Here is a 24,465-nt window from a genome sequence, read left to right as displayed (position 1 = left end):
TTACATCTACGTCTTGTCCTCCAAGGAGTGATTCACGAGTCAAACTCAGGCTATATATAGTTTATTTGACAGTTTTACCTCCTTATCAAAGTGTGTAGGCCACCAGGTGGTTGGTATGAGCTCCTCTAACCCTGCCTCCTTCACTCTCAAAGGGGTCTTTATGTAGAAGAACACGACAGAACGCAGCACATCAAATGTATTTCTCTGTTAAGGAAACAAATCACTGTCTTCCAATTAACTCATTCTTATTACGAAGTAGCTACTGACACAGAACTGTGGCACAAAATATCAGTTTGTCTATTACCACAGAGCCAGTCAGCGGCCTCTTTACATCATGTCTAGACTTGTAACTTGTTACATCCTGAAAAGTACCAAAGCAGTCAGACAGCAAATTAAGTTAAACACAGATACAGCGGAAATTTAGCTCACTTGGTAACACGTCGGACTGCAACGCAGAAGACTCAGGTTCAATTCTTGGTTAAAGTAGCATTTTTTTTTTTTCCTGAAGGTTTTCAAACGGGGGGCCAAGGGCACCGGTAGGTAAATCCAACATTGATATAAATCAGCCACTGGGACAACGTTCAGAGTGCAGAATTCGGACTACAGCAAATACACTGAACTGACACAGAACTGAAAAGTAACATGACACATCGAACATGTAGCTCTGCCCACCTTCCCCAGCCTCACTGACTGCACACAGTAAAGAAGACCATAAAACAACATATCGAGTATTTACAACAATAATTCCTATTCTATACTATATACTACCACTATTTTGTCATTTCTTCCATCAGTTGCCACAGTACTGTGGTAGAAAAATGCACAAAAGAATGAACTGAAGAATACTCTATGTGGAGTATACTTCAGTTCATTCTTTTGTGTGTGACCACAGTACTGTGGCAACAAGAGGAGAATGAGTTCATGGAACAGTATCCATAATTGGCTCTAGTACAAATGATAACATTTGATTGGTTCTGTGGCAACAGACATACCAATAATTCATGCCACAGTACTGTGGCAGTAGACATTGCCTTATTAATACTCATACAGGGAATAGCTGAATATGCACAGATACATCAGTAAAGCAGTATACTGAACCAATCAGGCCTCCTTTAGTGGCATTACTAAACCTCATCCTGATCTTTTTGATATCTTCAAGTCTTCTACAACAGCTGGCGAAAGGATATAAGACATTACTAAGCAGGTATTTCCTGGACTTCTCATGACGCAAAATAGCTGTGGTCAGACGCAGGTAGTGGATCTGAAACAGAGAGAAACAGGATAAACTGTTAAATAAGAAGATAACTGCTGTGTGCATGTAAAAATGAGTAAAACAATAACAATTCTGAATCAGTTTGCACTTGAAATATTCAGGAAAGCATAATTCATCCTACACTGATTAAAATAATACTGATGGGAGTAGTGCAATGATTCTACAACAGAAATAAAATAAAATGAAAATGATCCCCAAACGCTCACTCAGCTCTAAATATAAGAGCGATAAAACGGTCCCAGTTTTCGATGTACAAGTACATGAGAAAAGTAAATGCAGTTTAATTGTAACCATATGTTACTTCTATGTGTCTGCAGATAGGCACATAAGTACACTCCCATGAGGAATCAACTTTTGTTTTGATGTCTTTGGCAGACAAGTGGGGAGGACAGTGGTCTTACCTGAAAACCCAGGTCAGGGATGATGGGAGAGAAACGGTACGCTCTCAGCAATGACATCATCAGTTGCTTCAGGCATTCATTTACTTCATAGTCCTGCCAAAACAACAAAAAATGTGATAGGTTACGACATAACTTCACTGATGATAATGTTATCACACATATCCACATGAGGTTTATTTTTGGCATTTATTAAACACGCATGAGAGCAGAGTAAATGTAAATTAACCCTTAAAGTGCCAAAGTTGCAAATGTTGTTACCACCTCCCACCCACCAGTAAATGGCAGACATGTGCCCCTTCAATCCTAACATCATTTCAGGGCACATATCTATTCAAAGTGAAGAAAAACACTGAGTTTGAAAGGCGTGGTCCCAAGCTGGTTTCTTCAGTAAGTAATATTTATTTAGTTTTAGTTTTGACAGATAAGGACAGATTTGTCTACTCTGCTGCTAGGCTAAAAAGCAACTAAAACTTATGACATTTTACTTTCTACTAAAGTTTAAGTTCATTTATTTTAAGGATAAGATGACAAAAAAAACAAAAACACAAAGAAACCTGTAAATATGTTCAACGTTCAATTTTACAAAAACTTACATAATCACATATAAGTTCATTTTCCCCCAGCAGTTATTAGAACTGAAGCTGTCTTTTGGATGAGAGATAAAACATTTTCAAAAGAGCTAAACCAGTCTTGTTGAACTGAGAATAACTACCAAGAAGAATGATGACCTGGGCAAATGAGAACCTACACAGAAATCCAATATGACCACCTTCCTGTGATGTCACAATATGCAAATTAGATGACTAAATTTACTCCCATCATAAACTTTGGGTCGTTCTCAATATTTTTCTCATTTACACTATGTCTTTATTGCTAACCACCAAGCTACAGCTTTTTGAAATCTTGATCAGGGTTTCTGCAGGTACCTGCAAATCTAATTTAATGCCCTTTTTCCCTTTTTAAAGCCATTTTAAAAAAAATTTAATGCCCATATCCAACTGCAGATACAGTTTTATATATAGTTTTATGACAGTTTACCATCGACAGGCTTTAACCAGGTTCTGAATAGTTCCTCCTCCAATCACTTCTGCTGAAACTTTCATTTCCTCATTTTTCCAACATTTGCTAATATTCCCTCCACTCTCTCGCCACAGCATGAGCACACTCACGGCACGTTACATTCCAAGCATCCAGTGTTGATGACTTCATGTATCGGCCATAAACAACAGAAAATTAAATGGTTCCACCTGTCACTCATCACACTATACTTCTGATCAAAATTATTAAATGTTTATATAATCAAAATAATTTGTGAATAACAATGCTTTTTTCCATCAAGTGTATTTAATTTTTAAATGCCTCTGGACATCGAATTTAATGCTTTTTAATGCCATTTAAGGCCTGAATTTTCACAAAATCTATTTAATGACTTTTAATGCTTTTTAATGACCTACAGAAACCCTGAATATAAGTCCAATGTCCCCCACCAGTTATTAGAACTGAAGAAGTCTCTGGGATGAGAGACAAAACGTTTTCAAAAGAGTTAAACCAGTCCAGTTGAACTGAGAAGGACTACCAAGAAGAATGATGACCTGGGCAAATGAGAACCTAAACAGACATCCAATATGGCCACCTCCCTGTGATGTCACAGTATACAAATTAGATGAGTAAATTTCCTGTCATCATAAAGTTTGGGTCATATCCAATATTTTTCTTCTCATTAATGCCTTTATAGCTAACCACCAAGCTACAGCCTTTTGAAATCTTGATAACGTGAAAACTCGCGGCATTTTTGCATTTTTTTTACTTGGAAATATGTGAGTGTGGTTACCTCCATCAGCAGCCAGAAGAGATCCAACAGCTGTTGTATGAGAGGGTGTTCATCCACTGAGCCTCCTCCCTCCAGAATACCCAACAGGAAGTTCATCAACACATCTTCCACCAGGTACACTTTACACTGCAAAAATGACATTTCAGCTTCCTGTAACAAAACCTTTATGTCATCCTTTTAGCCCAGGCTGCTTGTGACAATAGGTATGTTTCTGGCAGGCTAGGGGCTGCAGTGTCATACTTAATACAACCAGCAGATGGTGCCAAATCATAAAAGTCCTAAAACAAACAATATTACACTACCTTGATATTACCTGCACAATAAAACATTCAGACATTGTGTGACAAAGACACACGACATAAACATGTAATTAAAGAGGTTTTTGTTCACCATGAGAGGAGCAAAGTGGTTAAAGATGTGAGCCAGAGTGATCAGGACCGTGGGTTCTCCATGAAGTCTCCAGCCTGCACAGTCTTTCTCTATCAGCTTCTCCTCCTAAAAGACAAACAGAAACAGCCGGTTTTCTTAGTGGAAAAAGAAATAAAAGCAAGGAGGAAATAAAGAGTTCAAAGAAATACTGAGGTACTTAATATCGACTATATTCTTACGGGAAGCAAAAAAAAAACCCAAGCTCAGAAGCAGATGTGCCCTTTGTAAATACTGAGGTACTTAATATCGATTACACTCATAAAGGAAACAAATGAGCAGGGATCGAAACATATATTACAACCTCTGTAATGAACGGAATTAATTAAAGGCTCGTTCTCTGTGAACAGCAAATGATGACAAAACTAAAGTTCAGTTACTAGATACAGAAACTAGACACAGTCTCGGAAAAAATTCGTAGACCACCCTTGTTTTCTTCAATTTCTTGTTCATTTTAATGTCTGGTACAACTAAAGGTACATTTGTTTGGACAAATACAATGATAACAACAAAAATACCTCATAGTAGTTTAATTTCAGAGCTGATATCTAACCATTTTTCATGATGTTCTTGATAATAACCAAAATCATAATAACCAACTAAAGGTACATTTGTTTGGACAAATATAATAACAAAAATAGCTCATAGCAGTTTAATTTCAGAGCTGATATCTATCCATTTTCCATGTTTTATTGATAATAACCAAAATCACTTCAGTTCTTCCATCAATATCTATGGCATTGTACTGACAAAAACAGTGCTTTTAGACATTCCATGTTTTCTTTTCTGTCTGTTTTAGTCACATGATACACATAGGAGTTAGTACTTGATTGCATAACCATTGTTTCTTATGACTTTTGATGGTCTAAAATTTTTTTCTGTGACTGTATTTGTCTCAAATTCATGTCAGTGATTAGGGAAAAGGCAGACAAACTATACAAAGAACAGCATGAAATCCCGAAGTTACATGATAAGAAACCAACGCATTATAAAACAGAACATTTACAAGTGAACTGTGTTTATGTTAAGATTCTAAACGTAAATCCACCAGTGACTTTTTTCTCTCCAGATTTTCATTCCATCTGTCTCTACCTGTGTGTCCATGGCAGTAGACAGGACATTCTTGATGAAGCCCAGTAGTTTGTGTGCTTTTGTCAGGTCTGCTGTTGGTGGATTCTGGAGGGGCAAGTAACCATCCACAGGGTATGTGAACCACACAAAGGTTAAGGACAAACACTGCGGTAATCATGTAGGATGAAGAGAAGGCACTTTTTAAAGGGGTCACATTCACACATTTTTATTAGTGTTTGATACATTTACGTGTGTATTTGGACCCTAATAGTTCATACAGTTTGAATTTGAACCTTCCAGGTGCTGCAAAACTATCTTTATATTCATTTTGGCAAAAATTTCTACAACCTGTTTTAATTCCTGCTTAATTTGTTACATTTTATAATTAGCTGCATCACGACATTTGCACATACTGTATAAGATCAAGACTTTTGATCAACATTTCTCAGAGTACGACATAATAGTTTATCAGTAGCAGCGGCTGTAGTCCATACTGAAAATATGTCCAAACTTGGAGCCGATTACCTAAAATGTTCAAAGGGTTCAAAATTCAAACTCTATGAACTATTAGGGTCCAAATACACAAATAAATGAACCAAAGACTAATAAAAGTGGGTTTAGCTAAATATGACCCCTTTACATAAAACTGTGAACCTTTTGTCCCACCACAGAGGACAAAATGCATTGCTGGGTCTCAAGAGGTTAATGGCAAGTTTTAACTTTAGATCTGGGGACGACGTCACAAAATACCTGAAAGAAACTGACTTTGCCGACTATACCCATATGCTGTGAACGTACAGCGTAAAACACAGATGTGGGAGGTTCATTTCTAAACCAGAGGTCCCAAGGTTATACGAGTACTGTGTGAACAAAACTTTATGTTGATTTTTCCACAGAATTTGTATCGGATTAATGCCATGACTTTTGACTTGGGTGCTCCATAATACTAAACTGAAAAATACTAAACATTTTACTTCTTTCTTAGTAGAATGACTTGTGTGCTCAAGTCATAGTTTAATGAAAAGCAGCAAATTTCATACTCTTCTATAAATGACAGCTTTAGCACTTGCTTGAAAACAAGATCAAGAGCAAAAAGAGAATATTCTAAACAGTTCACAAACTTTCAAACATCCAAATGCCACAATACAGCATTTGGTCCTCTTAACTGACACGTCTTTCCATTTTTTGTTGGATAACTACACAGATTAAGAATAAAATCCTTATTTGGTTATGGTTTGTATATTATACTCTGGTGTTTTATTCAGTCTAAAATGTTTTAAAGTGATATAATTTAAATAAGTAAAAAAAAATTTGTTTTTGAGAGCACACTGTGAACATAGCATTCAGTAAAAAGCACTAGTAACAGACACAACAAAGTCTTGCATGGACTTTAAAGGATATCTGAGGGGTCTACTGCCAAAGTTGAAAGCCACCGACTCTTTAAAGGAGAGGCTGATGGCGGGGAAGTAGGCTATTCCTGGACCCATCTTGATGTTTGTAAAAGCTGTTCCCAGAGATTGGCCATTCCTGAGAAAATAATAATAAAAATATATATATATATATATTAGAGCACAGGTGTCAAACATTTGACCTATGGGCTAAAACCAGCCCGACAAAGGGTCCAGTCTGGCCCGTGGGATGAATTTGTGAAATGCAAAAATTCCACTGAAGATATTGACCATGATTACTGTCCAAAACATTTTAGTTCAGGTTCCACATACAGAACAATTAAATCTCAAGTGGGTCAGACCAGTGAAATACTATCATAAAAACCTATAAATAATGACAATACAATGACTTCCTTTGTCATTATCCATGCACTCTAGTCTGACGGGCTTGTACATGTGCCAGTGTACAGGTGCTGGTGTAAGTGCTCCAACACAGAAAATGTCCAAACATTTCCTTTTTGTTCGCTGCAGATTTATTACATATAATTGTGGCAAATAAACTCGGTACTCAATACGCAACACAATACTCTCTGATCTGCAGTGTTAACGCCTCATGGCACGGTCAAAAACTGCCAGCTTCCATAGCGTGCACACCTGTGCTGCTTAACCCACCTGGTTAAATACCCAAAACCACAGGCCTGAAGAGAACTGCCACCTACTGGTACAAATATGCACAACACCCAAAATAACATAAAAAATGAACAACTGGACTCCTACAGACAACTCCAAATGTTTCTTTTAGTGTAAAGAAAAAAGTACAGTTACATAAAAATATATATATTTACACACTATCTTTTCACAAAAATGTGAATAACCTGAAATGTCTTAAGAGAAGTAAGTGCAATTTTGGCAATATTCTGCCTCTTTCTAAATGTTTTGTGTATTTGTAGATCTGCTGTGTTCTGTAAGTTGTAATGTACATATGTAAATGATAAACTGAGACATAATATTGTTAAACTTGCATTTATTTTTCCTAAGACATTTCAAGTTGTTCATATTATTCTGATTTTTAAGGAAACTTTATAGATGTAAACATTTTCATGATGTAACTTTTACTTAAATTTTCCTTTTTCCACTGTTATTATCTTACTGGTCCGGCCCACTTGAGATCATACTGGACTGAATGTGGCCCCTGAACTAAAATGACTTTGACACCCCACACATATTAACTAACTTAAGGTAGGTGAACTTCTACAATATAAAATTAACCAAATTATTATTACTTACAAACAAAATGTGATGGTTCCCTCATCCAGGTCTATCAGACAACTGACAATGTCTCCAGCTGCCCATGACTGAGAAACAATACAGGAATACAAACACCCTTTAATAACCGTTTTCTATGGCTGTTTGCATGCATCACCAAGAAATATGCAGGAAATATGTGCACAGTATTGAAACACACACACACAAATTAGAACTTAAGAGTTTCTGCTGGTAAAATCAGTATTTAGTGAGGCCTTCATTTGGATTCAGTAATCTTTTCTTTTTTTTTTTAATAATCTTGTGTTATCTTACACACCTTCAGAAGGTCCCAGAGTATTTCATCATATTTTCTGTCCGCATGATCCCATATAGCTTCTCTAATATTCAGATTTTTTTCTGAAATCTATTATTTTTAATACTGTTTGCATATTTGCTGTATATTCCTGTTACACCTATATTACTACAAAGACTGACAAATGTGTAAGTGTGGTTATTGTCTTGTTCAAACAACAAAGCTAAAGGCTACCTAAGACTTTTGCACAGATCTGCACATGTAGATTTCCCGTATTTATTCTTACCTTTCCATAGTTCGTAGTTGTCACGTTCCATTTTCGCACTCTATTTCCATCATACGCGTACGAGTCAGGAGTATCACCCACACCCTCCTACATTAAAAAAACAAAGCATACACAAATTATTGACTCAAGTGAAGGTTTGAACAGTACAGAAGGTATAATGACATTTCGCAGTAACTGAGGTTATTATCTTTGTCTTTAGGTAGAAATGCATTTCATGTGTGTGTACCTCCTGGTTGAAGCGACAGTTAAGGGTACACCATCCTATCTGCATCAGACCCTGGGAGGAGATTAGCACCTCATAGGCCCATTTCCCTGCAGAGAGAACCAAATCAGACAAAAACAAATGAGACAATGTATTCATTTCCCTCCATATTAAGAGAACACTTGCGTTTAAGGAAAATGAAAACAAGTCCTTAAAGGTGCAGGAGACTTTCGTGACCAATTTTTCATCAAGTCTGTTAAACCTCAGTCATATCCTCAGTATCACGAATCTGTAAGTGTTTCTGTGATGACTCACCTGAATCTCTTGCATTACGGTGAACAATTTCAAAGTGCCATTCACCATGAACAAAACGTGTGTTTACAAACAGAGCCGGGAGGTAACTCGGGCATCTTCGGAATTTTGTTGCGATGTGCATTGTGGGAAAGGGACGGTCACGCAGCCACCTGCAGCGGCAGCGTGACCATATGATAGTATATGGATGAAACAAACACGTGGAAACGGCTGGAGGAATATGGATAGAGGGAAGGGAGCTCCTGCCGTTTCCACGTCATGTCTTTAGCAGCTACCGCTGTTAGGTGGCTGTGCGAGCCTCCATTTCCCACAATGCGCATCGTGACAAAATTCCGCAGATGACCGAGTTACCTCCCGGCTCTGAATGTAAACACACGATTTGTTTATGGTGAATGACACTTCAAAATTGTTCACTGTAATGCAAGAGATTCAGGTGAGTAATCATAGAAAGACTTAGATTCGTAATACTGAGGATATGACTGAGGTTTGACAGATTTGATGAAAAATTGGTCACGAAAGTCTCCCAAACCTTTAATAATATGATTTATCTTAAGTTCTAGTCTACCTTTTTCTTCTTTTTTTGACCCTTAATTTTTATTACTTATTTATCACTTTGTCACACAGAACATAACAAACAACAATCGGCTACAGATAATAGTCACAATCTAATAGTAATGATAGATTAGGTTACAGTTATGAAATAGCAATCAAGTTAATTAAATTTTTAGAGCAGCTGTTTATAAAGCACTTCACAGGACAATGAGACAAACCGCACATTAATTGCATTTAAAGAAACGAATCCATTTGCCCCATCTTATTATGTAAAGTTCATCTTGCAGCCTCTGAATTTTTCCATTTTGTGAATTTCATCGACAATTTTCCACCAGTCCTCCAGCACCGGTGGATCCAGTTGAAGCCATTTACAAGTGATTGTTTTTTTTTGCTGCAGCACCAAAGATTTTTAAAAGGTATTTATCATTTATTGTCAAATCATTGGGAAGACCTCCTAACAAAAGTGAAAAAGTGGGTTGCCGTAATTTAAAACCCAAAATCTGTTCTATTTTTATTCCAACATGTTTCCAAAAAGTTGTAATTTTCATACAGGACCAAAAAATGTGGGTGTGGTTTGCCTCTGTGTCCCCTCAACCCCTCCAGCACGCAGAAGCATTTAAGTTTCTACAGTGCTGTGGTTTTGGCGTTTTATAGAACCGTACTAAATTTTTCCAACTAAATTCTCGCCAGTAGGCTGGAGAGGAGGTTGAAGTAGCAGATTCACACATAATGTCCCAACGTTCACATGATATAATAGTATTCAATTCTTTCTCCCATCTATTTTTTAATTTTCTTTGTTTGATACACTTCTTTGCCTTGGATTATAACTGAACTACAACCACTATTTATTATATGGAGCAAACTGTGTATTCAGTGACTGTGCTGCAGGGAAATAAACACAGACACACCATAAAATAAAATGCATAATATTCCTGTTTTTTTTTTAAAAAGCCCTGCTCTGTTTTCCTCATTATAAAGGTAATTATTGGACACTGCAGTCACTACAGTTAAGCGCATGGCTATCACATGTTAGCATCTTAGATTTTTTTTTTTTCCACTGTTTTTTTTTTTTTATTGAATTTTTTTTTTACAGCAATAGTGCAGAAAAAATGTCTAAACAATAGGAAATGTTGTTATATACTTCCTTTTTTCTTTTTTTCTTCTCTCGGTGATATTTTGTACCTGTGTTTAAGTGTAAGTTTGCATCTCACAAACTCCATTACATTGGTCCAGTGTTTTGTTTGTGTGTTTTAAGCATCTTAGATTTTAACATATCATGTGAAAGAATCATAACACAACAAGACTTCTAAAACAGGCTCAGAGGCATCTACCTTTGTAAACACAAGTGGTGGCTCTGATGGAGCTGAAGTTGCTGTGGCCGATGACCTAAAATTTCACAAGTTAGAAATATTAGTTAGTAAAAAAACAGTAGCTTATATTGTTATAACAGATGTGTGTGTATGTGTATGTCCTCTTACCCCTAACAGGTCATCGTCTACAAACAGAAGTCCTTCAAAGCCACTGGTGTGATCCAAGACCACTGGCTGAGGGCCCAAACGTCCTTCAATAGGCTGATCTGGGGAAACAAAAGAAAACACGATTTACACATTCATAAATTTTAGACACCTTATCATTGTTCGTTCCAGAGGAGATTGTTTTTTTCTTTCATTTTTGGGTCATTAATTTTTCTTCAAGTAAATAAATCTCACTCAGAGGTCCAGTATGTACCAACAGGCACCACTGGACCAAAGCTCTGTTGATACCGATACACACACACTACTATGGAAAAATTTGTAATCGGGGTGGGCGATATGGCAAAAAAACATCATATCATGATTTTTAAAAAATAAAATCATGATCTAGATTTTATCACAATTCTTTACATTGATCTTTGAGACTAATTAGTAAGTTTCTGAATAGTGCAACCAAACAATTTCCCTCTGTAAAACATAGCCATAAAAGAAAAAAATAAAACAGACAATTTGGCCCAAAGAACCTTCCAGAACATTTTTAACGCAAATAGTTTGTGCAATTTTGCCAACATGGCCAAGACCATAAACATACTAAAATGTAAACAACAACACTCTAATTAAGTGTGCTCTTGCAACATAAAAACTAAACTGCACTTGGTTTTTGAGGTAGCTTTCAATAACCATAAAAGTAAAAAAAAAACGGAACAAAATATCAATGAAGAAACACCCGTTTCAAATAATACTCCAGGCTTATAGAACAAGTGGCTGGTAGCTCTGGTTTTTCAACTGGTAATCAGAGGGTGCTCTTGGATAGTGGAAGAAGTCCAAAATAAGAAGAATAACAATCCAGGCACTAAAAAGATAGCTTAAAAATAGCTTTGCAGCACCTGGAAGGTTCAAATTCAAACTTTATGAACTGTTAGAGTCCAAATACACAAATAAATGTACCAAAGACTAATAAAAGTGGGTTTACCCAAAAATGACCCCTTTAAATGTGTATTCTTACCATCCTGCTGTAATCAGTTTTAATGAGCATTACTACATTTTGCTGTACTCCAGTCAAACTGGTCATACTTCATATCTTACTTTACTGATTTTGTTAAACCCCTCTAAGGAGCTGTCGTGGATTAGCATCATCTACAAACACTATGATACTTACATAGGACTGCAGATCTCAGTTTATCTAATAACATGTATCTCTCCCTATAAAATAATCCCTAAATAATAAAATAACTAATTACTTCATCAATAAATTGTTGTTCTTACTGTCACGACAGGTTTATAACCTTTACACAAAAGCCTGATTGTGTCAGAGGAAGGGAACCAAACCTGTCCAAATGGATGCTAAGAGTGATCACGGTTTGTATTTGTGTACCTTTGCTGTCTTCTGTGGGTTCTCCTTCAGACAGCAATCGTTCCAGATGAGCACCCAGATCCTGAAAGCCAAGAGGCTTCCTACACATACGGCAGAAAAGACAGAAAAGAAAGCTTATTTTTATGTTCAAGCGCCATTTATAATGCAATATTAAGTTTAAAGCAAAGACTAGAGCTGCACAATATATCGTTTGAGCATCATCATCGCAATGTACGTGTGCGCAATAGTCACATCGCAGGTCCTGCAATGTAGGAGGCAAATGAACTCTACATGTTCTCATCTAATTTCAACCTGGGTAGCTGACACACACTGCACGCAGCGATCCACCAATCACAATCGTTCTTAATCAGTTTGCTGAAGCAGATCATGCCCCTGCACTAAGGATGCAACAATATGAAAATTTCATATCATGGTTATTGTGACCAAAATTATCATGGTTATCATTATTATCGCAGTATTTATACTTATACACACACTGAAATAATGTAACCAAGTTGTATTTCAAAAAAAAAAAAAAACTAATAAAATAAAATAATGGGCACAATGTACTTTCTGTTGGCAGAAACATTCAAATATTAACATGTAAACATCAAACATACAAATGTGCATTAAAGATGGCACCTTATGGCCATTGTTTGACCATTTTCCATATCAAGTTTGAAATGTTTTAGTTTCTTTTTCATAGATAGATAGATAGATAGATAGACAGATGCAAACAAACTTAATAAAAATGTTGAATATAAGCAACAAATGAACAAAATAAGGAACAAATTGGACAAAAATGCACTATAATAAGCAGCAAAATCAAAGAAAAATGAAAAAAAAAATGAGATAAAATGAATAAAAACTGACCAAAATTGGCAAGAAAATGAATAAAAATAAATATAAATAAGTAGCACAATGATCCAGGAAATGTGCAGTACCGTGACTTTTCAAAGTGCGGTAATCAAACACGGTTATCATGATAATTATAATTTAAACGGTAACACTAACCGTTGGGAATTTTACCACGGTTTATCATTATACCGGTAATTGTTACATCCCTACCCTGCACATGGAGTGAGTCCCTGATAACAACATTGAAAAATGAGCAACGAACAAGAGAAAATCACCAAAAACTAAGACTTGGTGCCAAAAAGAAAAGCAACGTCAGTTATCTGGAATTATTTCGTCTACAAGACAGATGATACTGAAACACCTGTTCTGTGTCGACAGTGCCTTGCACCTGTTGCCACAACGAGAGGAAACCCAACTAATTTGTTTGACCATTTATGTCGGCACCACACAGCTATTATATCCTCCTGAGTATTTTTTCATATCACAATTTATATCGCAGGGTTAAAAAAAAAAAATCGCAATGTCAGTTTTTTCCAATATCGTGCAGCCCTAGCAAAGACAGTATTTGGTTAAATCTAAATAAAACTGCCTCTGTGATTAATACATCTTTTAACTAAGTGCTCTTGTGCATGAGTGCATTAGAGCGACTTCCTTTATTTTTACCCATGAGCTATACTGAAAGGCCTGTGTGAGCTTTGAACCCCCCATCCCTCTGTGAAATGCAACCTGCTGCCTATGATACCACATAATCCTCACTATAAGCTAAGGAAACTGTTGATCTTCAAGAGGGGGTTACAGGAGAGTACAGGCGAGTTTACCCAGCAGACAGTGGTGAAAGAACTGGGGCTCACTTGAGAGAAAGGTGTGTTTGAATGTGTCTGTGTATGTCTATGTATAGAGCTGTAGATGGTAACATGAATCTGCCCGGCTTAAGGAAAGAGGCCAGTGGCTCGAGGGCACTGTAACACTAGTCTAGGTCAGGGTATAACACGCACATTACTGTCAGAACTGTACGAGCCCTGACCAAGTTACAATACGTTGCTTCAGATCTCAGCATAACAACTTGTGAAACCAACCTTACAAGACTTACATGAGTCCTGTCTGAAAAAAAACAAACAAAAACTAACCATATAAATATAAAATGCACCAAACATAACCTGAATTTGTTCATGCGTAAAGATCAGTCTAGTAGAAGATTATCTGACCTTTTCATTATGTTAATCACATATCGTTAGGCCCATAGCATTATTGCTTGACTCATATTTTTGGCCAAATGTGATATGTGCATAATTTTACTCTCCAAACACTGCTGCTTCATTTTTCATCATTGACTATGTCCTTAAAAAACTCTGCATTAGGCAATTATGCTATGAGGCTAACGATATGAGAAAACTGCAAAAATGTGGAAAATGCTAAGTGAATTTTGCAGTAGCTGAAGAAAGATATGACCAAGAGGAGTGGCTGTGGTAAAACCTGGGAGTAAACTGAAGTCAAAGAAGAGTAAATAATGGACTTGTGTTTCTTCGGATCAGAGAAGAATAAGGTGAATACTAATGTCGCTGCATATGCAAGAAGAAAAATGATTAAATGAACAAATGCTAGGCTATAAACTGAATTTACCATGTTAACCCAAAAGGCAATAGCCCATCAAATGTGTCAAATGTGTGTTCAATGCAATGTTGATGAAAGAATTAATTACAGTTGTGCTCATAAGTTTATATGTCCCTGCAGAATTTGTGATTCTTTGGCCATTTTTCAGAGAATATGAATGATAATACAAAAACTTTTCTTTCACTCGTGGCTAGTGGTTGGATGAAGCCATTTATTATCAAACAAATGTGTTTGCTCTTTTTAAAATCATACTGACGACAGAAACTATCCAAATGACCCTGATCTAAAGTTGACATACCCTAGTTCTAATGCTGCGGTCCAGGCAACCTGTAACTCGTGTTTTTCCAACCTTCTACCGGTGAAAATGCACTGGAATGGCAGTCAAACCTGTGACTTCCCACCCGTGAACTCGTACTAGATCGATGTACTCCCAGTTCCAAGTTCTGACGTCACGTAGCAATGGCTGCCCCCATGGATGCGGTGTTTATGCAGATTGTTTATTAAAATGAGGTATTGCTCTAAAGTTACTTATCTGCAAATGTTCTGCATAATCAGCAGCTGCTCTAGCGTTAGCTAGTTTTCAGTCCATTGAGTACAAGAATAAATTTAAACAGCTTCTCCTGCCTTATGCACCGTTTTTCCTCCTCTGTTTCCCTCAAATAACCAAGGAGCAAGCACCTTTGGAGACAGAAATGATTGTAAATTAACATAACGTATGGTCCACCATGCTGGTTTGTTTACATCTAGCTCCCACACGTCCTTGCACTCAGGCAGTTTGGTGTGACTTGCCTGGAACGCTACAAAGTCGTGAGTCATGGTTTGAAGTCGTGACTTACGGGCTCAAAAAACGGCCTGGAACGCAGCATTAATCCTTTGTATCGGCCCCTTTAACATCAATGACAGCTTGAACTCTTTTGTGGTAGTTGTGGATGAGGCTCTTTATTTTCTCAGATGGTAAAGCTGCCCATTCTTCTCGACAAAACACCTTCAGTTCCTTTAAGATTCTGGGTTTTCTTGCATGAACTACATGTTTGAGACCTCCCCAAAGATATTGAGGAGAGGAGACTGAGATGGCCACTCCTTCACCTTCACTTTTTTCTGTTGTCGCCAATGACAGGTCAACTTGGCCTTGTATTTTGAGTCATTGTCATGTTAGAATATCCAAGACCATCCCCTGCGCATTCTGTCAGGGTATGTAAACTTATGAGCACAACTCTAAGTAGTGTCATAATACAACAATTAGTGACTCACACCTGAAAGCTAAAACCAAAGTCTGTTTTAAAACATTATATACATTTGGTCCAGTTACTTTTACTTTATCACTGCAGTTTTGGTAGTGAACTAATATGTCAATCTATCATCACCTATACACGCTCTGTATTCTTTATAGACAGTGTTTTCGCACTGTGAATGAACCAAACCATGGCTCCATTTGATCCGGACTGAGACCACCTCTTTCAGTGGCTGTACGGTCTGGAATGTGGTTTCACACCTGCAAATTTAGCTCAGTTCAAAGTGGAAGTCTTATCTCAAGCCATAATCAAACAAGGGAGGAGTGAAAGCGCCCTACGGTTTTGAGCAGAGAACAGGAGGAGGAAAAAAAAGGGATAAATGATTTCCTACCTGAGTGAGGCCAGAGCAGGTCCCTGCTTGGTGGAAGGAAACACATGGTGCAGGTAATCACTCAGCAACTTCTCACTCACGATACCTGACAGAAAGACAAGATATGGATTTAAAGAGTCTATTAATTTTCACTGTTTCATCAACATTATATAAAAATCTAAGTTAAAACCTAAATTGAAGAGTTCATGGCTGAAAAAGCTGTGCAATATGTTCACAACGTAGCCAAAAAAAAGTCAACACATGGATTTAACTAAGCAAATAGTTAAGACCTTTTCACTGAATAATAAGTACATGGATTCATTAATATGTTATATGTGTCATCAAAATATTTAACCCTAATGGACACAGTGAGGAGCTCTTCATTTCTGTAACGACCATGTTAGAAGGCATATCCCATGCTCATGAAAAAGACGCAACTCTATTACAGTCAATTTATTGGTCTGCATCAAGCAAAGAAAACAAAAAGTGACATTTCAGAAGCTGTTAAAATTGGGTCAAAACTGTCCAACGCATTATTAAAATGTGATAGAGACAGAAAGCAATTGTTATGAATTATCACCTTCAAGGAAGAAATGGATGTAAAAGGAAAAGCCTTGACTGCTTGTGAGTGGAATTTTCTTAAATGTTTGGTGAGATCACACTAAAATTCAGCTGTAGAACATGCAGCTATGTTTAATAGTGGAAGTAAGGTATAGGCACAGTGCGAGGAGAATTCAAATAATGGGAACTAACCAGCTGTGTAGCCTCGGGAAAACCACAATGAGGCTGCAGTTTATTATTGAGCAGAAAAATCAGACTGTGCCTTCAATGGAAAAAGGTCACGTGACAGTCTGGTTACCGACCATCTCTATATGTAAAGTGTCATGAGATAACTTTTGTTATGATTTGGCAGTACATAAATTAAATAAGGCTTTTAGTTGTTCTGCACCTCATGTGGAAACTAACTGAGTTGATTTCTTTGAGCACTTTTAAGTCCAAACTGAGAGTTCTTGAGGCCAATTCCATATCTTGCACTTGCTTTTCTTAATCTGCCTGTACATGCAATTTTTATCATCTGTTTTTGTCGTGTGTGTGTGTATGTTGTATGTATTCTTGTAACTATGTGTTGCGTTGCTGCTGCCTATCTTGGCCAGGACACCCTTGTAAAAGAGGTTCTTAATCTCAATGGGACATTTCCTGGTTAAATAAAGGTTAAATAAAAATAAATAAAAAATTAGAAAAGCACTCGCAGAGCGCAGACCTTCGCCAAGGCAGATCAGTGCCCCCCCCGATCACCACCAAAATTGAATCATTTGTTCCTTATGCCAGTATCAACATTTCCTGAAATTTTCATCCAAATCCGTCCATAACTTTTTGAGTTATCTTGCACACGGACAGACAGATAAACAAACAGACAAACAAACCAATGCCGGCAAAAACATAAACTCCTTGGCGGAGATAATAAAATTTGATTCATTGATTGATGTGGTCTGATGAGTACAGACTGACCCTGTTCCAGAGTGATGGGTGCATCAGGGTGAGAACAGACAAGAATCTAGTGATAACCCATCATGCCTAGTGCTTATAGTGCAATCTGTTGGGGACAGTGATATGATCTGGAGTTGCTTCAGTTGGTCATTGCATGCAGTGACATCATGTTTGTCATACAAGCTGTACTTGAAGCTAAAGGTGGTGTAACAAAATATTAAAGCATGGGCCTTTTTGGCCAAACTACTATGTAAAAATAGAATAATATCTAAAGTTGCTTTCTAACATGCTTTAACTGCTGGGGATTAGTGGGTCTTCCATCGCTGTCTCCAAAGAGTACAAAATGCCGCTGTTTTTAAAACCCACCTGTTCTCCTTGGCCTTTTAACACTCTTGCAATGCTGCCATTTTGTTTCTATTTTTATATTTTAACTTGTTTTATTTGTTTGATTTTATTGTTTCTTAATGCCTTTATTATTTTTTTATAGTGCTTTTAGTCCTCTGTACAGCACTTTGGTCCACTGTGGTTGTTTTAAAGTGCTTTATAAATAAAATTGGATTGAATTGGAACTGCAGTATTTTTCTTCATTTGGACTAAACTTTGTGTTCTTCTGGCCAGCACAAATACAAGCAGGAAACTTGCATGTGGCAAATACATGGTAGCACAAACAAACACAGGGAAGAGTGAATGACACACAGGATGGGGTCATTCTAAACAGGAGGAGGCCTCTGAGCAGCCAGGACAAAACAAGGAGCTCAAAGCTAAGAACAGAACTACTTCTGGCACATTGGTGGCTTGGGTATGAAAAGTCTAAAAAGGACCAGACAACAGTTACAGTATTTAAATTATACACAATGACAAACAGCATAACAGTACATTAAATATTATTGCATATTGTGTTATATTTTTAATTGAAAATATACAAGTTCCAAATAAAAGGGGGAAAAAATTTGTCGAGGACATATTTCAAATTGCAAAAACAAAAAAAGTCTTCAGCGGATCAAGGTTATAATAGTTTTGGATTTTTCATTATAGTTCAGTTTTAGTTAGTTTTGACTTTTTTTCTCTAATTCAATTAGTTTTAATTAGTTTTTAGAGCGGGTTTACTAGTTTTTATTAGTTTTCATTTTCTTCTAAATGCTTAGTTTTTTTAGTTTAGTTTTAATTTCGCCATATCTTTTCTCTTCCTCGCCGTTGTATCCAAATAAATCCCAGACAGGACTCTGCTGCTTTCTCCCAAATTTAGTCTCCATGTTTCCAGGTAGAGTAGGGACGAGAACATGACTCTAAACCACAAGTGACGAGAAGTGACAGACCATGAAGTGACGTATGGTGCCAGCAGCTAAAATTGCTCAAGTGAAATAAATCGATTTTGTATCAATCTGACATCGACAAAGACGAAAACAAAGGGAATTTTATCCATAATATTTATACGTTTTAGTTAGTTTTGTAAGCACGCAATACAGTTTCAGTTAGTTATCATTTTTTTCTTTAAATTATAGTTTTTATTTATTTCAGTTAACGAAAATGTTTTTTCAATTCTAGTTTTCATCATTTCATTAGTTTTCGTTAACAATAATAACCTTGCAGCAGATGTTGTTATTCTTCTACCTGGACTGTGAAAGCCCAATATATGCCTACTATTGTCTGTTATCATAATCGAATTTCAAGAGTTACAGATTGTATGAAACACTTTGGTGTCAACAGATTTCCCCTCTCAACATAAAAACAATTGCAGTTCCACATGTGCACACTGTATTCTAATAAAACACCATACCTGTGGCTTTGGGTTTGTCTGTGTCTGAAGCCAGTCTGTAGTTTCGGCGAGTCAGGGCAGTGCCACCCCCTTTAGAACTCATGCTGTCTCACAGAAGTCCCCTGGCCCATACACACTGCTAGGAAACAGATTAGGGAAAAAGTAAGAACACACATTACAACCTCACCTATGTTTAACTTTAAGGCAGAGACATTTTTTCGTTGCTAAAGTTGGTGATAATTTAGGCATCTTCAGGTTTGAGGAAGTCAAATTTCTGACTTTTTAAGACACTTCTCAAGGCATATAAGACCTTATATTCATATAAGTAACAGTACATAGGCCTCATATGTTGTTGCCTTGACCTAGTCTTAACCATGTTGCAATTCAGCTAATGTTACATTTACATTTCTCAGTGACTAATGTCTCTGCTACTGACATTCAAACTGCTAAAGCACATACCTGGACCCCTCCACCCATGAATGATTGCTGGTAGCTCCACTCATCCTGATCTCCATATGCTAAACTAAAATGTTGAACTCTAATTAAATATCTAACGAATTCTTTACAAAGATTCCCAGTCCAAAATTAGGAATATCATATATTGTGTCAGAGGAATTTTTAAGACCATTCAGTGCCAGATTTAAGATTTAATCATCATTTTTTATTAGAATTAAGACCTTAATTTAGGACTATCACAGACTTTTAAAGTATCCGCTGACACTGTTATTTTAGATTTAATTGAGTTTAAAACTTCTGTCCTAAAACTGTTACAGAGTAGGCACCCTTTCAAATACACACAAATAAGTATTACAAATCTCAAATACAATACAAAGAGGAACTCACAAGTCAATCTGCATTTTCTTAAATTGGACAGAACAGTTTAAATTCTCCACAGGCAAAACTTTATCAGTGACTTCATGACTGATGGTCTTCTTCTCTTATGTTACTTCACTTGTTTTTACTCTGTTTAATGTGCCTGTTATTATGTAAAGTCAGAATCAGAATATCTTTATTGTCATTGTACCAAGTACAACGAAACTGAGGTGGAGCTCTCTGGTTCAGTGAGAAGGATTAAAAGGCAAACAACAAATACCAGTAAAAAGGCACAGTAGAGTTAGGTAATTTACATTAAAATATTGCAAACTAAGAATATTTGTTAAAAAAAAAAAAAAAAATTAAATAGAGCAAATAACATGAGAAATAGTGCAACTGTGATGAGAAGATAAATAGGCAAAGATAAATAGTGTGAAAATAATACTGAGAGACTGTAAACTGTAAACAGATATTGCACATGTTATTGAATATAATAAGAAACTGCAGATATTGCAAGTCTTATCTCTCTTTATACTTTTTTCTGTTGGATTCTGTTGGGTCTCTGTAAACTTAATTTGATTCTGATTTGAACTGATAAAGCACTTTGTGACTCTGTCTGTGAAAAGTGCTCTATAAATAAAATTTACTTACTTACTTACTTACTTTTTTTTTTTTTTTTTTTTTTTCATAATAACTGTCTAATGTTAAGGAACCAGTTGTACCCTGGTTATAACCACATCATTAAACTACATCAAATCATCACAGTAGACTGGTAGGTTTGAGTCTGACACCTGAACTACCCACTTGAATGACACTGTCCCAAATAGGCCAAGTAGAGGCACAGTAGAGTTAAGTAATTTACATTAAAAAAAATATATTGCAAACTACGAATAAAAAAATTGAATTTATATAATGCAAATAAGATAAGAAATAGTGCAATTGTGATGAGAAGACAGACAGGCGAAGATAAATAGTGTGAAAATAATACTGAGATTGTAAACAGTAAACAGATATTGCACGTTACTGAATACAGTGATATACTGCTAGTCTTATCTCTCTTTATATTTATAATTTGTTTTATAACTGTCTAGTGTTAAGGAACCAGTTGTACCCTGGTTATAACCACATCATTAAACCACATCAGTGGACTGGTGGGTTTGAGTCTGACACCTGAACTACCCACTTGAATGACACTGTCCCAAACAGGCAAAGTAGAGGCACAGCAGAGTTAAGTAATTTACATTAAAAAAAAATATTGCAAACTACGAATAAAAAAATGTAATTTATATAGTGCAAATAAGATAAGAAATAGTGCAATTGTGATGAGAAGATACAGTAGATAGGCGAAGATGAATAGTGTGAAAATAATACTGAGATTGTAAACAGTAAACAGATATTGCACGTTATTGAATATAGTGAGATATTGCTAGTCTTATCTCTCTTTATATTTGTAATTTGTTTTATAACTGTCTAATGTTAAGGAACCAGTTGTACCCTGGTTATAACCACATCATTAATCCACATCAGTGGACTGGTGGGTTTGAGTCTGACACCTGAACTACCCACTTGAATGACACTGTCCCAAACAGGGTGAAGTGCTAAACCGCCTTACCGCCTTGCAAAAAACAACCCGGTTTACAGCATAAACTGTGCTCCACTGACATAATTTCTTATGTGTACTGGGAAACCTAATAATATCAATGACAATTTAAGTGGGAAAAAGATAAAAACATCTATAAAAGCCAAGTCAAAACTATCTGTGACATGCTAGCTCATTACCAGAGGTAGCGACCGTTGCATAGAGCTAACAACACTGCTAAAATGAAAATACCTGTCATTTCTTAAGCTCTTTTATTTAGACCCGTTGTTGAATCGAGGTCAGACACATTTCAAGGTACATGTTTATCAGTTTATAGCATCCCAAAGGTACATTAGTGTATTGTAAGTCATTGTGGCTAAAGGCTAAAGGCTCAGTGACAGCCACAGACTGTCTGTTTTGGCTTGCTCAGCAACAGTGCTAGAAGCTAACAGGACACGGCAAGCTGACAGAAACACCTACCGGTTCCTTCTATTTAAACGGCTCTTGCTTCAAGTGTTAGCCCCAGGTAGCTGGAAATTTCAGACTGATTAAGAGAAGATTTGTTGTGCAGCCTGGTGTCGTGCGTAAAAGACCAATTTCTATCACAACAGTCTCCCTCTTCTTGTCAACGCCTCTCCAGCTACGGAGCGCTCGTTGGTACAAAATAGTTTTGACCTGGCAAAACGCAAAAGACAAAAATAAAAGTACTAAATAATGATATAATAAAATCTGACTTCTTTTATTTCGTTTGTTCCTTGTTTTTTGTGTGTTTGTTGATTGTTATGTTTTGTTTGATTGCTGTTGTTTGCTTCGTCTTGTTTATTTTATTGTGTATTCATCTGTTGCCCTCAAGTATGTATGTATGTATGTATGTATGTATGTATGTATGTATGTACTTATTATTTATTCATTTACTTTTTGATATGTCAAAATGGGTGTGTATGTATGTGTATGTGAGGATGATAAGTGAAGTTAATTACTTACAAAAGATCCAAGGGACTTGATTTTGCATACATTATGCTGATAGGAAGCTAAAGGATAGACTGTTGTGTGAAGAAGGGTTGGGATTAAATAAATTATACTCCCTCCCACTCCTTTTGGAATGTGCAAATGAAGTCATACTTTGTTTTAATGTGTATTTATAAGTTTTTTCACCATGATTTCTTACTATCTGTTTTATTTCTAAGGACTAAGTAAGATTACTTTTGTTTTGCTGCATATTTGAAATAAACTAAACAAACAAACAAACAAAAAACTAGATTAAATTGTTTCACATATTTAACTGACTGGAACCATATTTTTTTTATTTTTTTCGCCTTTCGCATTAGAATAACAAAGAAATCTCTCATCTCTAGTTTACTGAGTTCTGCCCTTTTACACCAGAGTGATCAAAGATGAGGGGAAATATATTCATGTGGCTCTGTTACTTTTACATTAGGCTTTGCTCAAATGAAATGTGTGTTAAAGCAGGGGTCTTAAACATACAACCTGTGAGCCAAAACTGGCCCACTAAGATGTTCCAATCTGACTCACAGGATGAATTTGCAAAATACAAAAAATATACTGAAGACATTAATGGTCAAGGGTGTCAAAGTTATTTTTACTTCAAGGGCAGACAAGTAAAATAATTGCATAATAACCTATAAAAAATAATGACAACTTCAGATTCCAAACTCCACAATTGTAACAAAATATTTTCTGCCTTTGTAGATCCAGTATGATCTGTAATGTAGATGAATAAATTATATCATGGTTGTTCAGGTTATGCACATTATTTGTGAAAGATAGTTTGTAATTGTATCCATTTTCATTATTTCATTCAATTTTATTGCACTAAATCAAAGAGTTGTTATTATGTATAAGTTATTGTCCTATTATTTTACTGGTCTGCCCTGCTTGAGATGAAATTAAGCTGTAAATGGCCCCTGAATTTAAATGAGTTTGACACCCCTGAGAGGGTTTCAAGTACCAATCTGATGTTCATAGCACCATCTTCTGGTGACTGGGTGTCATTCTCCAAAATGTTAGGAAGTATTGAGGACAGCAGAGACTACCAGACCGTCACCAGCCACTTTCTCAAGATCCTCATGGGAATCCCCACCCACTCCCAGGACAGCCTGGAATTATAATCCCAATCCCTCCTGCAAATCCTGAGCACTGGTCCTGCCCAGTGGTCTTCCCAAGGGATAAAACTAAAGAGCATTATTAATAGTGAGAATCCTTAACTGGCTCCTCCTCTAGCAGATATACACTGAGCTCCATCACATTCATTCCACATCACTGCCAATATTTTAATTTGTGTGGCAATTAGGAGAATATTATCTGCATGTGGAAAAAAGTGACTTGTGCCTCAGTGCATAGACTACACAATTTTAAATTTACTTATATATAGCAGTTCAGTTCATGTACAGTACAGTGGCTTTGAAATGTAGTGTCCCGTTGCTTTTGTGAATAATGTCCAAGAACCTCACTGTCCTTGACAACAGTATGTCGAGGATAGTCTCATGTGGATTCCTACAAGGGCTTAAAATTATTCAATGAGCAAATGGAGCCATCTCTTGACCTAACATGATTAATCTGGCTTTACATACTGTTAATGTCAGTGGTGGAAGGTTTTGATTCTTCATTTAAG

The 24,465-nt window shown here is 36.5% G+C and overlaps 1 protein-coding gene across 3 annotated transcripts in view; it reads right to left on the bottom strand.

Moving 5' to 3' along the window:
• Positions 1-22,461, bottom strand: part of rnf123 (ring finger protein 123) — a 276,643-nt gene extending 254,182 nt beyond the window's left edge. For 2 of the 3 annotated variants that reach the window (XM_030134086.1, XM_030134088.1), the window contains exons 1-16: positions 22,314-22,461; positions 19,463-19,577; positions 16,219-16,303; positions 12,148-12,227; positions 10,779-10,876; positions 10,632-10,686; positions 8,461-8,546; positions 8,235-8,321; positions 7,678-7,745; positions 6,404-6,529; positions 5,024-5,138; positions 3,896-4,000; positions 3,506-3,631; positions 1,675-1,767; positions 1,188-1,261; positions 79-196 (exon numbers count right to left, since the gene is read on the bottom strand). In XM_030134086.1, the coding sequence (XP_029989946.1) occupies positions 79-196; positions 1,188-1,261; positions 1,675-1,767; positions 3,506-3,631; positions 3,896-4,000; positions 5,024-5,138; positions 6,404-6,529; positions 7,678-7,745; positions 8,235-8,321; positions 8,461-8,546; positions 10,632-10,686; positions 10,779-10,876; positions 12,148-12,227; positions 16,219-16,303; positions 19,463-19,544 (1,398 nt within the window). In that variant the 5' untranslated portion in view covers positions 19,545-19,577; positions 22,314-22,461. Of the gene's footprint in view, positions 1-78; positions 197-1,187; positions 1,262-1,674; positions 1,768-3,505; positions 3,632-3,895; positions 4,001-5,023; positions 5,139-6,403; positions 6,530-7,677; positions 7,746-8,234; positions 8,322-8,460; positions 8,547-10,631; positions 10,687-10,778; positions 10,877-12,147; positions 12,228-16,218; positions 16,304-19,462; positions 19,581-22,313 lie in introns of all 3 variants that reach the window. The other variant, XM_030134087.1, reaches the window with a different exon arrangement.
• Between the last annotated feature and the right edge of the window lie 2,004 nt (positions 22,462-24,465).

This window comes from Sphaeramia orbicularis, chromosome 5 (genome assembly GCF_902148855.1).
Source record: "Sphaeramia orbicularis chromosome 5, fSphaOr1.1, whole genome shotgun sequence".
Lineage (NCBI taxonomy): Eukaryota > Metazoa > Chordata > Actinopteri > Kurtiformes > Apogonidae > Sphaeramia > Sphaeramia orbicularis.
This window is presented reverse-complemented; position numbering and strand designations above follow the sequence as displayed.